This window comes from Nyctereutes procyonoides, unplaced genomic scaffold (genome assembly GCF_905146905.1).
Source record: "Nyctereutes procyonoides isolate TBG_1078 unplaced genomic scaffold, NYPRO_anot_genome, whole genome shotgun sequence".
Classification (NCBI taxonomy): Eukaryota; Metazoa; Chordata; class Mammalia; order Carnivora; family Canidae; genus Nyctereutes; species Nyctereutes procyonoides.
This window is the reverse complement of record NW_026575043.1, coordinates 40,568,495-40,583,593: the sequence shown is the minus strand read 5'-3', so window position 1 is coordinate 40,583,593 and position 15,099 is coordinate 40,568,495. Positions and strand designations below refer to the sequence as shown.

General features: G+C 54.0%; 1 protein-coding gene across 6 annotated transcripts; it reads left to right on the top strand.

Annotated features, from left to right (window-relative positions):
• Positions 1 to 18: 18 nt before the first annotated feature.
• CCDC157 (coiled-coil domain containing 157) lies at positions 19 to 14,643 on the top strand. Of its 6 annotated transcripts, none has more exons than XM_055322313.1 (11): positions 19 to 244; positions 5,738 to 5,996; positions 7,932 to 8,103; positions 8,835 to 9,480; positions 10,220 to 10,297; positions 10,651 to 10,841; positions 12,014 to 12,190; positions 12,358 to 12,526; positions 13,583 to 13,722; positions 14,139 to 14,227; positions 14,317 to 14,643. In XM_055322313.1, the coding sequence occupies exons 1-11, from the start codon at positions 19 to 21 to the stop codon at positions 14,564 to 14,566; spliced, it is 2,397 nt and encodes a 798-aa protein (XP_055178288.1). In that variant the 3' UTR covers positions 14,567 to 14,643. The 6 variants fall into 6 exon arrangements, 4 of the variants coding, with proteins under 4 accessions (XP_055178288.1, XP_055178290.1, XP_055178291.1 ...); XM_055322314.1 differs by lacking the exon at positions 19 to 244 and adding an exon at positions 349 to 555; XM_055322315.1 differs by lacking the exon at positions 13,583 to 13,722 and having other exon boundaries at positions 14,317 to 14,462.
• Positions 14,644 to 15,099: the final 456 nt, after the last annotated feature.

The window sequence follows — 15,099 nt, the reverse complement described above, 5'->3', positions numbered from 1 at the left end:
TCCTGCTCCCGCCCTGGAATGGTCACCGCGAGACGCCGTTGCCATGGCAGCGGTCGAGGCACCCAGCTAGGATTTGTGGGAGTTCCCTGGAGCCGTAGGCGCGTCGGGGGGCAGTTCCATGAGCCGACCAGACCACAGGGGCTGAGGCTGCGACGCAGGATCCTGGGGAGACGTTCTACATCACCCACCGGACGCTCTCCGCACGCACCCCACGGCCCTGGCCCCCCTCTCCTTTACTTTAAAGGTGGGTTCCTCTCTCTCTCCGACCCCGCCTTCAAGGGCCTTCCGCTCCCTCCCATTGGCCTGTCATTTTGGAGAACCCCTTCCCCTCCAACCTGCCTCCTCAAGGCCCCGCCTCCTTCCTCAGCCGGTTTCGCTTCACGCCTTCTTCCTTCAGACTCCCTTCCCAAGTCCCGAAATCAAATTCCCACTGGTTTCTCTTCCCGTGGGACTGCCTTTCAAGGTTCCATCCTCTGCCTTCCATAGTCCCGCCCTCAAGCCCCGTGGACCGTCTCGAATCAAGACTTCTTTAAGCTCCGTCCCTCACTCCCAAAGGTGCGTTCCTCCTGACCACTTCCTTAGTTTTACCGAGCTCACCTCGAATCCCGCCCTTTCCATTTCCTTTCCTGAGATCCGGTCCTCCTCCTCCCCTCTCCTCTCCATCCCAGCTCCGGACCGCGGGTCGACTTTTAGCATTTGCTTGGATAGTTTAACAATTTCTTTACTCGCGAAATGGAAACGGGATAGGAAAAGATGCCCTACCAAATGTCTTACCCCATCTCTCTTTCTCACAAGCACACACTCCGTAGCTGGTTTATGTCGTTATTTTTTTAAAGATTTTTATTTTATTTTATTTATTCATGAGAGACACAGAAGAGAGGCAGAGACACAGGCAGAGGGAGAAGCAGGCTCCATGCAGGGAGCCCGATGTGGGACTGGATCCCTGGTCTCCAGGATCACACCCTGGGCTGAAGGCGGCGCTAAACCGCTGTGCCACCCGGGCTGCCTTGTCGTTATTATTAATGTAGAATGATAATGATAGCTAGGACTTATTGTGGGGTTTTTTGTTTGTTTGTTTAAATATTTTATTTATTTATTCTCGAGAGACACAGAGAGAGAGAGAGGCAGAGACACAGGCAGAGGGAGAAGCAGGCTCCATGCAGGGAGCCTGATGTGGGAATGGATCCCTGGACTCCAGGATCAAGCCCTGGGCCAAAGGCAGGCGCTAAACCACTGAACCACACAGGGATCCTTTTTTTTTTTTTTTTTTAAGATTTTATTTATAACTAGGTTTTATTAAACGTAAGTTTATCATGGACAGCTATTGCACCAAACACTACACGCAGTACATCACTAATTTCTTACAGCAGTTTATTTACAGATGAGGAGAGTGAAGTTCAGAGTTAGTGGCGTGGGAATCCAAACCCAGGCCATTCTTACTCCTCTCCCAGTGCAGCGGCTTATTCCTTTGTCTTCACCAAATCCCTTCATTGTCCCTAGGGATCCAGGCAATTAGCAGTCCTGAGTCAGAGGCTGACAACTGGGATATATAGATAATTTCAGAGTTTTCAAAATGTTTTCATGGTTGTGACCTTGAATCTCAGGAGGGGCATTGACCAGGAGGTAGGCATAATCTTTACCAGCGGGGTAGAGTCCTATGACTCAATGAAGGAAGGGGCTTGCATGTTGAATGGGAGTAGAGAAAAGGCTCCTTCCCTTCTCTGCAAGTCAAAAGTCTACCTTGAGCATGAGGTAACTGAGGAGAGGGCGAAGTCCACCCAGTTAGTGCCATCACCTGTATGATCTCAGAAATAGTCAATGCGGGGCTGGCAGCTTCAAGCTGAGGGGTTCCACTCAAGACCCAAGAATTACAGAGAAAACGCATGTCAAATGTTCCTTCACTTGTCACACACCTAAGTGATTCTCAAACCATGTTTCTAACTTAGAAATCCCCAATATTCAGAAGAAATGACATAAGATAACTGGCTACTTTTCAATGTTGTTTTCCTCTTACATATTATTGATGCTTCGGCATTTGTGGCTGCTTATCAGAACCAGAATCTAACAGGAGTTGGTATCTCAGATGGCCCCAGATAGCAGCTATAGTTATTTGACCTGACTCTGACCCTGAACCCCAGAGCCTACAAGCTAGCCTGACAGCCAGACATCCAGCTTATTTGAGGGTGAGCAAGTCAGTGTTTCTTGATGTCTTCACAGACAAGTTCTTGAGTTTTAGGTGCTTTGCCTCCTGAATATGCCTCCTCCCAGGGCAGGATGGCTTACTTGCTTGCTTGCTTTCCTCCCTCCCATTCCAGGAAGGAAACCCAGAATCTTTCAGTCTGTTTGTTTCTGCTTCATTCCTTGGAGATATAAAATCTCACAGGTGGTGGCCATATCTCATGAGGCATCATCTCATGTGGCAACATATGTGTGCGGGCATGTGGGCCTGTGTGTCTTTGTGAGTGTTGTAGGGTGGATACTCATTGCCCTGTGGATAGAACTGACAGAGCTAACACACCAAAACTTGCCACCCTGTACAGATCCTCAGAGGTAGGCGGTGGCTCTTAGGGACAGGGCTCTGTGTGTCCTACTCTGTCCCTATTCTTGACACGTGCCCAAAATGTCAAAGGTATACAGTCACCATTTGCTTAATGAACACACAGGGTCTGACCCTCTATACCTGCACTGTCCAGTAGGGTAGCCACTAATCCGTGTGGTGGTGCATTTGAAAATGGTAGCTGGTCCAAACTGAGGTGTGCTGTAAGTGTCAAATAGATACTGGATTTTGAGACTGAATGTAAAGACTGCAAAATAATCTCCTTAATGCTGTTACATTGATTTCATGTTGAAGCGATAGTATTTGGGGTTTATTAGGTTAAATAAAGTATTTAATTAAAATTAATTTATTTGCTTCTTTTTGCTTGTTTTGTGGCTAGTAGAAAATTTAAAATCCCATATGTGGGTAGCATTATATTTCTTTTAAGTGCTGCCCTACAAGCAGCGTGGCCTGAAGACAGAGCAGAGATGTTGGATTCAAGAATCCTAGCTCCCTGAGTGACCTTGGGCTAATCCCTTAGTTTCCAGAACCTCAAGTTCCTTGTCTGAATATGCATGTATTTTTTATTTATTCATGAGAGACACAGAGAGAGAGAGGCCATAGCCAGGGGGAGAAGCAGGCTCCCTGCCAGGAGCCCGATGCAGAACTCGATCCCAGGACTCCAGGATCACAACCTGAGCCAAAGGCAGATGCTCAACCACTGAGCCACCCAGGGATCCCATCCTCATCTGTATTAAAGAGGCAGATTCAGGAGGTAGCACACAGTAGGTCCTGTGGTCAGGGCCTAGCACTGTTAAAGCACAACGTCTGTGCTCAGGCTCAAGACAGATGACCCCACATAAGCATTCCTCCAGCCCAGGACACGCTCCCCTTCTGGGACAGCCTCGTCCCTGCCCTCCTCCCTGCCAGGAAGCCTTCCTGAGTGCCCATTCACTCATTCTTGCCTTCATCCATTCTCAAGTTGAAGAGCTACTTAGGGCCAGCTCTGCACTAGAGACTGGAAGCCAGGCACCTGGATGAGCCTCTGACCTGAACCCCAGAGCCTACAAGCTAGCCTGACAGTCAGACATCCAGCTTCATAGGCAGGCACCTGTGCAGAGGTGAGTTGCCTTTTAAATGATCACCCTGGCCATATACAGAACAGAGTAGGTGGTGCTGGGTAGGATGGGGGTGACCCCTCAAGGAGGCTGTGGCAGTGGTCTGGAGAGAAAATGGAGCGTGGAACAGCACCAACAAACACAGTGATGGGTTCTCAGTGTGGTCTGGACACGGGATTGGCAGCCCTGAGTGCTTGGATAGGGGGTAAAGGAAGTACCCCGCTGCACATAGTAGGGGTGCCATTTTCTGAGATGAGTGAGGTTGGGCTGGAAGTGGGTTGGAGTAAGAGAGATTCCTGGACTTGCTGGGGATCAGAGAGACCAGCCATGGCCTAAATACTGCCCACGCAGCCCCTGCAGTGCAGGGAGGAGGAGTAGAAGTGCTTTCTGCTGCTGAGAAAGGACACAGGGACCCTGCAGCAGGGTGAAGGCTGCAGGGTGGAGAGAGACCAGGCCTGCCCAGCCCTGAACAGAGAGAAGAGGGTGAAACTGGCAAGTCATGTGATGAGCCACTGGAGAGCCCAAGATAATGTCATGCTTCTCCACCTTCTGAGTCAAGAACCAGGGACCATTCATCCAAATCACTGGCTTCAGATATCCGCAGACTCCAGAGGTGGATGAGAAGCATTATGTGTGGGCTGCAGGGGGAAAGGGGAACATACAGAAGGCAGGCAATGGCTGCAGACAAAGATGCTCTTTGCTGTTGTTGCTGCTAATAATAGTAATCACAAGACTAATGGTTACGATTGCTTGTATACTTTTACTGGTGTCTTGCCCTAGATCAAACACTTTATTCATGGATACCTTTAATGGCCTCACAACCCCCCGGCCTGGCTGGGGATGGTGTGCCCACGTTACAGCTGAGATAGCTAGGGCTCATAGGGGTACAGTGACTTACTTGCCTGAGGCCATACAGCCAGGAAAGGGCAGGACTGGGATTCTGTATTCACATATGATGGGCCCCCTGTCACCAGAATGATCAGGTTTGGTATGGATAAAAATATTTAGATTTTCCTCTCTTACACCTTAGAACTTATTTTTCCCCCAAATCAACATATTTTTCTTTGTGGAATCTTTTCATTTCTCTATTCAGTTACTCAGTCATTCACTTGCCAGTGAGCCTCTACAATGGGCCAGGCCTTAGGCTGGCCATATGGGGGATTCCAGTGGCTAAGGTAGACTGGGACCTGGCCTAGAGTGTGAAGGCCATTCCAGCAGAGAGGGATCACAGTCCAGATGGGGGAAGCCTAGAGAGAGATTATCCGACCCAGCCTGGAGGGTGCTCAGGGAAGGCTTCCTGGAGAAGGTGATTTCCAGAAAGCCTGAAGGATGAGAAGAATTAGGCGGCTGATGGGAATTGGATGAGGAAAGCATGATTCATACAGAGTGGACAGATGGGCCCAGGTTCAGAAATGAGTGCCTGCCCCTGAGCCGCTCCTTGGAGCTGACAGGAGTTGGAATGCAGAGTGTAGGATGGTGGTATGGGGACTAGAAAAGGCTGGGGGGAGACTGCAGCCAGAGGTGGCCTTTCTCCTAAGGGAGCTCTGAGGGGTGTTGGCCAGTATGACATGGTCAGATCAAGTTTGGCCCAGATCTCTAAGGTTGAAGCGCGTCATTTAGAGGGGGCAGACCTGTGGCCCTGTCAGAAGTGATTGCAATGGTCCAGGAAGGAGATGATGGTAGCTCAGTATGATCCAGCACTTCCTGTCACACTGTAGCCACGACTCTCAGTCGTCAATAGCCTGTTCAGTGGTTTGCTGAGGGAGAGGACTGTGGGTACTTCTTGTTCATAGATGTATACCCAGCCTTTAGTAGGGGTGTGGCACACCCAGGCCCTTGGAGGAACTGGTAGAGCCATGGGATTGGCAATGTAGACGTGGGACAGGTTGAAGGAGAGGGATTCTGGTGAGGTCTCTCCACAACCAGGTAACAAAGGGCTCTAGGCCTGCAAAAGACTCTTCCTCAGGGTCTAGGTTGGACTTTTAGCCTAGATCTAACCAATTGGGCAGATCCGGATGCTGAAATTTCCTCCAGCAGCAACCATGTGGCTCTGGCTAACAGGGATCCTCTCTGCTCACCCCAGGAATCACGAGGATGGCACACCTGCTGGGCAGCCAGTCCTGCATGGACAATCTGCGCAAGGACCTTACTGACCTTCAGGGAGCCATTGTGGACGTGTTCTCTCGTGCTGGGCCTGTGCGCTTCCCCTCCTGGAAGTTCCCTGACCGCGTGGCCTGTGACCTGGACATGGTGGCCCTGTTAGAGCACTATGACCACGTGCCAGGTGACCCCGAGTTCACACAGCTGTCCCATGCTGTTCTGCTGGAGCTGGTCATCGACAGGTGAGGGCCTTGACCAAACCTGGTGATCTCAGGGTGCTTGCATCTACCCCTAAACCAGTAGACCAGCCTCGGGATCCCCACCCCCAGCAGGGATCACGTTGGTAACAATAGTCACCTTTAACTGAGTACCTGTCAGGAGGCTGGCCAGCTCAGGGCCTTCAGTGATCTCAGCTTCTGTCATGTGCTGTGCTTTCTGATGCTCTCCACCCTCAGGGAGTTGCTAGCCCCCCTATAGGTCCCTGCAGCCCTGCACCTCCAAGGGCTGCCTCTGCAGCTTCCATGAGCTGCCTCCTTAGGGTTTCCGTGCATCGGGGATACCACATGCTGCTCAGAGTTTCCATCCCAGGCCCTTTTTCCTAGTGTTTCGGGGGCTATGCTGTTCCTACTGCAGGTCACCAGGTCAGACTTGGGATATGATTTTCCAGACTCTGGCTCTATTGGGAAGATTGCCCTGCAGCCCCTCCACTTCTTCGCTGTCATTAAACTTAACATGGCCATCAGCCTTCCACTTCCTGGGGACCACAACCCAGGTTCCCCGTGTTCCAGAACCATATACATACTGAAGTCATGGAAGCCTAGCAGGCAAGGACACCAGCAGCTTGGGGGTAACCTGCCTGGGGACACCTGTCCTCTATAAGGTGAAGGCTCTGAGCCACATGAAAGTATTATTTGTAACCTGTGAGAGGCTAATACATAAGCATAGAACACATCATCCTTATTCCATGCCTTTACGTGTGCTGTGCCCTCTGCTAAGAGTGCCCTGCCCACCCCTTCCTGGTCTCTGGCCAAGCCCTGCTCATCCATCAAGGCCCAGTCTCCCCATGTGCCTGTGAAGCTATTGCTGACATGTCTTCTCCACCCTCTCTGTCCAGGCCATGCTGTGTCTTTCCAGGTGCTTTCCCACCCCTGAATGCCACCCCAGGCAGGCACAGTCCTCCCATTCATAGTGGAAGACACCTTGGCACAGATTGGGGCAGGGCCTGAAAGCAGGTGGTGCCTTGTCCCCCAGACCTTTTTTGCCCAAGACTCCAGTAGGTTTAGGATGACCTCTCTGCGCCTGGAACAAGACAAGGTTGCTTAACCTGCCCAGATGTTTTGTAAATACAATACCTCTTCCTTTAAGATAGCATGGTTCCCATTCAAATACAAACTTGTCCTTCTAATGCCTCTCTTCCTTAAAAGCAGCTCGACTCTAATTTTGAAAATCAAAGTTAGGGATCCCTGGGTGGCGCAGCAGTTTGGCGCCTGCCTTTGGCCCAGGGCGCGATCCTGGAGACCCACATCGGGCTCCCGGTGCATGGAGCCTGCTTCTCCCTCTGCCTATGTCTCTGCCTCTCTCTCTTTCTCTCTCTGTGACTATCATAAATAAATAAAAATTTTAAAAAATTAAAAAAAAAAAAAAAAGAAAATCAAAGTTAGGATAGACACCTCTAGTGTCTAGATGACACTTACATTTCCGATGTCACAGAAGCAGCTTGCCCTGCAGAAGATGACCCTGACTAGGATCAGGAAACTGCTGGGCGCCCCTGCCCTGCATGCTCACCCTGAGGCTGTGGGCAGGCTCACAGGTGCTCGCAGGGTCTCAGCTGTCCTCTGTAAGGTGAAGGTTCTGAGCCACAGCCACCCACCTAGCACTTGCCGAGCATGTACCATACAACTGAAGCGAGACCCGGTCTACCAGAGCATCCAGTGTGGTGGGGAATAGCTGGGCAGAAGTGCTGTCAGCTGGGAGGCCCAGGAGAGGTCCCCAAGTTCAGCCTTTGGGGAGGGCTTCCTAGAAGAAGTGGCTCCTGGATTGGGTTTGAAGTGGGTCGGGCAGAGGATATTCCAAGGTCCTCTAGGCCCCCAGAGCCAGAGGCTACTAGTCGTGTGGTGGTGTGCAGGCACACTGGCACCAGGTTCTGTCCTAGCTGACCCTGCCATCTCTGCCCACAGGCTCCTGCTGCTGCTTCAGAGCTGTGCAAGCTACTTGGAGAACCTTGGTTTGGAGCAGACGGTGCCCCCTGCCCGGGCTGTGGGGCCCTGCATGTCTGTGGGGCTCACAGTGCGGCGCTTTTGGAACAGCCTGCTGAAGCTGGGCATGATCTATCAGCAGGCATCCCCTCAGGTGAGCTGGCTACCCTCACACCTGTCCACCCTGCCCCAGTCCCAGCTTCCTTGCACACCACATGTGTAACTTCCGCGGGCTTCATGCTGCTTGAAGGAGACAGTGTTAACTCTGGAGCCTCTCAGTCGAGGGCCATGCAGTATGTAGTCAGCAATGCAGGCCTAGGGAGTCATGTCTGGGCTACCTGGCTGTGCTGTTTATGTTGTGGGACTTTGGGAAAAGTCCCTACCTATCTTGAACCTCACTTCATCTGTATGGTGAGAATAACAACAGTCTCTCCATTTTGCGGGGCATTGTTGGGTAATGTTAACATTAGCCCCATTTGTTATGGCTTATCCTGTAATCTTCACAAATCTCCGTGAGAAGGACCACCATCACCATAACATGGAGGAAAGGAAAATTGAGAGCACCTATGGTGACATTAAGATCAAGCTAGTCCACTAGGCGAGAACCCTATGATGTGCAGCTGTGGCTTCACTGTTACACTCCTGGTATCATGGATGTTATTACATGGAGCCTGGGGCTGGGACAGGGAGCAGCAGAGAGTTGGCCTTTGCTTGGTAAGTTGAGGCTACATAGAAAAAAGGTTCTCTCTCTCTCATTCACATTGGTATCAGATAATATCTAAGGATCTGCACATCAGGAGAGGCTGCACAGAATATCTCCAGGATACTGATCACCTCCCAGGCCTGTCTCCCTCATCTGCTTTCCCTTTCTTTTCCTGACCACAGAAAAGGGTAAACCAAGGTGAGAACCTCACCTCTAAGCCCACAGCCAAGGGTGAACCAGCCAGGAGCCCTGAATTTGTGACTGCCAAGTTCATCAAGCCCCCCTCCCCGATGCCAGACCTGCCCCAGACCTGCCAAGAGCTGGACAGCCTCCCCATCAGCGTCCCCCTACAGTGTCCAACCAGGACTGCCAAGAACAGTAGGAGCGTTCACTCCCAGACTGTGGAGACAGCGCTGGTGCCCTGCGATGCATGCATCAGCGTCCAGGGCAGCCTGCGGGAGGTGGGCAAGGTGATCATCAGCCTGTGTCAGAGCCAGAACTTGCCCTCGTCCTTAGGCCAGTTCCAGCAGTTGGTACAGGACAGCATGGGCCTCAGGCCACTGCCGGCCACCACCATGGGCCACTGGGCAGTAGAGCAGAGCAAAGACTTGACACGCCTCACTAAGCACATAGGTGCCCTCACTCAGCTTGTTGGGCCACTTAGGGCCCAGCTGGAGGAGGCTGAGGGGCAGAAGAATGGACTGAAGAAGCAGGTGGGCCAGCTGGAACGGGCACTGCAGCAGGAGCAGGGGGAGCGGCGGCGACAGGCGGATGAGGCTGCACAGCACCTGGTGGAGTGGGAGCAGAACAAGCAACAACTGCTCAAAGGTCTGTGTCCCTAGTGCAAAGGCCAATTCCTCCCAGAAGCTGTCCTGGAGACCCCTAGTCTCAGGGCTGGCTACAGCCTTAGCGCGGGCCCTCCCAGGACCCCATAACAGGGCTGCAGGTACAAGTAGTTGGTGTCAAGAAACCCAGGCCAGGGAGTGGCTAAGAGATACAGAGGGAAGGCTGCTCATCAGGCTGGTTATACCGCAGGCATCTGGAGCTTAACCCCATGGAGGAACACTGGAGCTGGTGCTATAGAACACATGGCTCAGAGTTGTTCTGTCAGAGGGCAAGGGAGCTGGAGAATTCATCTGCTCACTCCTGTGTGTCATCGAAGGGGACTCCCTGGGGAGCTACAGTCCTGGTACCTCCAGCTGGCAGAGCAGCTGCCTGAGCTTCAATGAAAGCCATCAGGCAAAGACACAGCTATGGCACCGGAAGTGGGCCAGCACCTGCTGTTGTTGTGAGGCCTGAGGGATTTGGGCAAGTCACTGGCCTTTTCTGAGCCTGTTCCCTCTGTGGAGGACGCTGAGGCCCAGAGAGGTGTAGAGACATGGCAGCTGGTCAATAGGAAGCAGGGTGAATGGGGGCCCAGGCCTTCTGGCACCTGCCCAGAGCTTCTGCAAACCCAGGCAACCCTTCCACACAGCAACAGCTGCCACTACCCTGCAGGGTGCACTGGGAGTGAAGGCGCTGGCCAGGCCCAAGGGAACCTCTGACGGACCTCTCTCTCTTGCCATAGAAACAAGTGACCTCAAGATGAAGGTGGCCACCCTGGAGGGGGAGCTGGAGCAGCAACAGGAGTCCATGCAGGCCATGGGTGAGGAGCCCCATCATGTGGCCCTTTGCCACATGCCCTGTGCTCAGTGGTGCAGCTGGATAAGCACCCTCTGTCTCTTGTCCCCTGGGCTTCTGGGGCAGAGAGAAAGGGACCACAAGGATGGGCCTGACTGGTCACACTGTTGGGTGGGGTGCCATCTCCCACCCAGAGAGCAACTTCTGTTTGCACAACCCACTTCAGGAAGGGTTCAGAGCCCCATTTTGTGGCTGAGGACACTGAGGCCCAGAGACAGGCTGTGACCCTTCCCACCCCACCTGGGTCAGAGGCAGTGCAAGGACTTACACCCAGGATTCCCCTGCTCTGTCCCTTCCCGTGCGCAATCAATTCTGCAGAGACAAAGGCCCGGCAGCTTCAAGAGGAGGCTGTGCGCAGGGCAGAGGCCGAGAGGCAAGTGCAGCAGCTGGAGGAGCAGGTGCAACTGCTGGCCGGGCGGCTGGATGGGGCCAGCCAGCAGATCCACTGGGCCAGCACAGAGCTGGACAAGGAGAAGGCCCGTATTGACAGCATGGTCCGCCACCAGGAGGTGAGGCGCCCCTAGCACCTGGAACTTCTGCAACAGAGGCTGCTGCAGGAAGAGAGCTCCACTGGTGGGGGTAGAGGCTTATCTGTGGAGTACCTGCTCTCCAACACACACCCACTGGGGAAACAGTGACCCAAGGACAGATACAGCCAAAGGAGGCCTTGCCTTGTTCTGGAGGAGCTCCCCAGCCACACAGCTTTGCTGCCAGATGGCTAAGAGGTGCAGGGAAAGTATAGCAGGGGGCCACAGAGGGACAGTCACCCAGGACAGCTTCTGGGAGGAAATGGCCTTTGAACTGGATGCTAAGGGCTAGTGACTAGTCTATCAGGAAGAATAGGGAGGGCAAAGGGTGAGGCAAGGCATTGGATAAGAGTAGGCTGAGGGAGCAGGTGACCTGCCATCTAGAGAAAGGGATGGGTCCGGAAACTGTACTGACTGGTCTTCCTCTCAGAAGCTCGGTGGGGAAGCTAAGACCCCAGATAGAAGGCCCCAGTGTCAGGCATGGCCCAGGATGGGAAAGCCTTTCAATCCCAAGCAGGTGCTCTTCTCAGTGCCCTGCGAACAGTCACAGTCACCAGATAGCAGATGTGTGCTGTGAACGAGGTGCTGGGCTTTGGCCTCTGTAGCCCTCTTTTTTATTCCTTACCACAATGGTAAGAGGTAGATACTCTTGTCATCCCTATTTTATGGATGAGGAGACTGAGGCGTGGTGAGATTAAGGAAATGCCCAAAGCGCCACAGCTAGCCAGAGATGGAGCAAGGACTCAGAGCAGACCAGCACTGGTTCTTCCGGCTTTGCATTCAGCGGGTGTCAGGAAATGGGGGTCCCAAGTGACATGGGCTGATGGGACACAGGAGACCTAAGGAGAAGCAGCACAGTGTATTGGCCAGAATTCCTCTCCAAGTGGAGACTGTGACTAAAAAGAAGAGGGGACTAGACTGATAGCTGCTTTCAAGGGGGCAGGGGTTGGGGGGCCTGGCCCTGACTGGGCTGGGGGAGTACAGTGGGCTATGCACCTGTCTCCCCTCTGCCCCTTCTGCTGCACACATGTGCACAGCCTCCCCTGTATGTGAGGCACAGGGGGAGGGTGGAAGATACTGTAGCCTCCTTTGTCCTGTGGCTGGGCCTTGCCCCGTGGGCCTCACAGACTCCCTGCCCGCCCACTCTGGCTTAGTCCCTGCAGTCCAAACAGCGAGCCCTGCTGCAGCAGCTGGACAGCCTGGACCAGGAGCGTGAGGAGCTGAGGGGCAGCCTGGATGAGGCCGAGGCCCAGCGGGCCAACATGGAGGAGCAGCTGCTGAGTGTACAGAGTGAGAGGGAACAGGGACAGAGCCAGGTCTTGGCCCAGCAGGTAGGAGCTAGCAGGGTAAGGGTGTGGGCTGGCTCTTCCCTTTCACCAGAGAGGCCTCTGGCCAGCTAAGTGCCTATAGACCTGTGCTGTGTCTGGATGGGAGGGGGGTGCCCCACGGGAGCCAGGAGCCATTCCTTGGGCAAAACTTGAGCCTCTCCCTGCCTTAGGAGCTGCTGCAGAGCCTGCAATGGGAGAAGCAAGGCCTAGAGCAGGCCACGACGGATCTGCAGGTGACCATATCGGAGCTGGAACGCGAGCTTGTGGAGCTGAGGGAGCGGGAGCGGCTGCTGGTGGCCTTCCCAGACCTGCACAGACCCATCGAAGCCCAAATCCCAAGTAGGGGCCCGGAGGTGGTGGCCAGGGCATGGACAGGCAGCTGAGGGCTCACCTGGGCAAGACACTGGAGTTTGCAGCTCCTCAGCCTGCAGCATGATCCCTACCGGGTCCCCAGAATGCACAGGTGCTTCATGTGTTATCTACTCTGTGTAGATGGGAACATGGAAGCCCAGAAGGGAGGTGACTGCTCATTGTCGCATGGCTGAGTCCATGTGCAGGTCTAACTGTGTCTGTAGCCTGTGCTCTTTACCGTATCACATACCAGTCCTTGCTCAGCGTCCTTGTGTCCCCCATCCTGGTGTCTCCCCAAACCATACCATGGAGCTATCTCCATGGGCACAGCCTCAGGTGTCCAATGTCATGCATCCCATGGCATAGGAGAGCTAGGTACCTGTCTCAGCAGAGGATGGGATGCCAGGCAACCTAGTTTCTCATTCCAGGCCCTCCAGCCCTCATCCCGGGAGGGTGAATCCACTTGAGAGCTCTTGGAGGATCCACCGAAATTTAGCTGGTCACAATAGGTCATCAGTCCTGAGTCCTATGTGCCAGGCCCTTCCGTTGTCTTCTGATCCATGCCACAAGATGGGTAACAGCCCTTTTACAAACCACAAAACCAAGAAGCAAAGCAGGCAGCAACTTGCTCTGGTTCATGGAGTCAGAAAGAAAGCATATTATCTTCCAAGTGGTGGGAAAGAATGTCTTTGCTGAATTCCTGTGACTCATACCCCGGAGCTGGCTACATGACTTTAGACAACTCACTGTCTCTCTGGCCCTCTGAAAACAGAGAGCTTTGGAAAGAGATTCACTCTCATCTAGTTACAAAGTCTCCAGGGAGTTTGAGGTCCCACTCAGTTCTTAAATTCTACAATGCTATGGTCACCTCCCAGCAGGTAGAGAGTGGGAAACAGGGATCAGACCTCAGGAGAAGGAAGACGAGGGGAGAGGCCTAGTGCACTGACCCAGCTCAGCTGGTGTGTGTACCCTAGGAGGTCCCATTCTACTGGGCACAAGAGGCAGCCCTGGCGGGGTGAGATAAAAGACAGTATGTCCCTGCAGGCTCCGGCAACGTTACAGATGACATGGAGAGGCAGGTCCAGGCCAACGACATCCGCATCCAAGTCCTGCAGGAGGAGAATGGGAGGCTCCGGTCTATGCTGTCCAAAATTCGGGAGGTAGCTCAGCAGGGGAGCCTCAAGGTGTGCAGCCTGGCTCCCCAACCTGAGAGGGCCAGCCCTTGGAACTTGGAGGAGGCCCCTGACCCAGCAGGTCTTCCAACCCCTCCCTGGGAACCTATTGAAAGCCTGCCTCGTCACATGATTTCCATGTTTCAAGCAGGCAGGAGTGTTACAGTACTTGCCAGTTCCAAACTCCCCCCCCCCCCCAGCTCTTGTTACTTTTATTTCAACTACAACCTGGAGCCTTGTCAGAAAGCAAAACTTCCCACACTTACTGCAGCTGAGGTGGCCCTGGAAGGCTTCCCAATCCCTGCCCCTCAGAGGAAGGGGCTGTGGGTACTGGTTTGGGCCCTCTCTCCCCCTCCACGGCAAGGACACCCTTGCTGAACAGTGCAGAGAGTTTTCCTGGGCCTTTCTGAATTTGGCTTTCTTTGCAGCTGATCCCGCAGGACCAGCTCTGGGCCCCTCCAAGCAAGGGAATCGAGAGAGCAGTGCCTGCAGCTCAGGCCCAGAAAGCATCCCCAGGGTGAGTAAGGCTTTGATAGAGGTGGGGCAGACAGGGGTGGGCTGGTCCCCCTTACTCACAGGGGATCTTGCCATCTGGTCCTCCCTCAGGCCCCTGGGCAGGCGGCACCTGCCTAGCAGCAGGACACCCAGTGCGGGCCGGACCCTACCATGCCAGCTCCAGGCATCCCCACTTCAGCAGTCCTGCAGTCGGCCCAGCAAGTCCTCCCTGGAGGACATGACCCACTCAACCAACTGTGCTCAGAACCCCATCCGGGCCTTGGCCAGGCTGAGGAGGAGACTGTCACCAGGCCAGGGACAGGCCAGCCCTGCATACCAGCCCCAGGAGCGGCCTACATAGCCTGCTGTGCAGTGGGACTGGGGGGCAGGTGGCTGGCAACCCATTCCATGTAATAAAGCCCCGGCCATCTCCCCACAGCAACCTTGGCCTTACATCACTGGCTGAGCCAGAGGCAGAGTCCTCCCTTCCCCATTTTGGGCAGGGACCACTGAGTCCCCAGCCACAGAGGTCATCTGCCAGCAGAGGCCTGGCACACTGTGGGCCTTCAGTAAATCAGCACTACCTGCCTCCGTCCTGACAGAGCAGTGGGAGGAGGGCACACCAGAGACAAAAGGAAGCTGTAGCGCCTGGGCCAGATGAAAGGCAATCCTTCAGCCCCATGGGCAAAAGGATGGCATGGACTCAGCGACCCCTACCAATGAAGAGCAGGGTCAGGATAGGGGGTATGTCAGGGAAGGAGAACAGCTACCAAAGTAGGCCCAGTGAGGAAGGAGTCAGAAAAGGGGGTCCTGGCTCTGGGCTTACAGGAAGGCAGAGGGCAAGGAAGCCTTCCCCAATGCTGAGCTGGGCCTGGGGCCTCCTGCCCCAGTTCT

What these genes read in the sequence shown, in the direction of transcription:
- CCDC157 (XM_055322313.1), top strand. Translation starts at nt 19, where the DNA reads ATGGTCACCGCGAGACGCCGTTGCCATGGCAGCGGTCGAGGCACCCAG. An exon ending in CATCGAAGCCCAAATCCCAA is followed by an intron (nt 12,527 to 13,582) that starts GTAGGGGCCCGG and finishes ATGTCCCTGCAG; the next exon opens with GCTCCGGCAACGTTACAGAT. An exon ending in GCCCAGAAAGCATCCCCAGG is followed by an intron (nt 14,228 to 14,316) that starts GTGAGTAAGGCT and finishes GTCCTCCCTCAG; the next exon opens with GCCCCTGGGCAGGCGGCACC.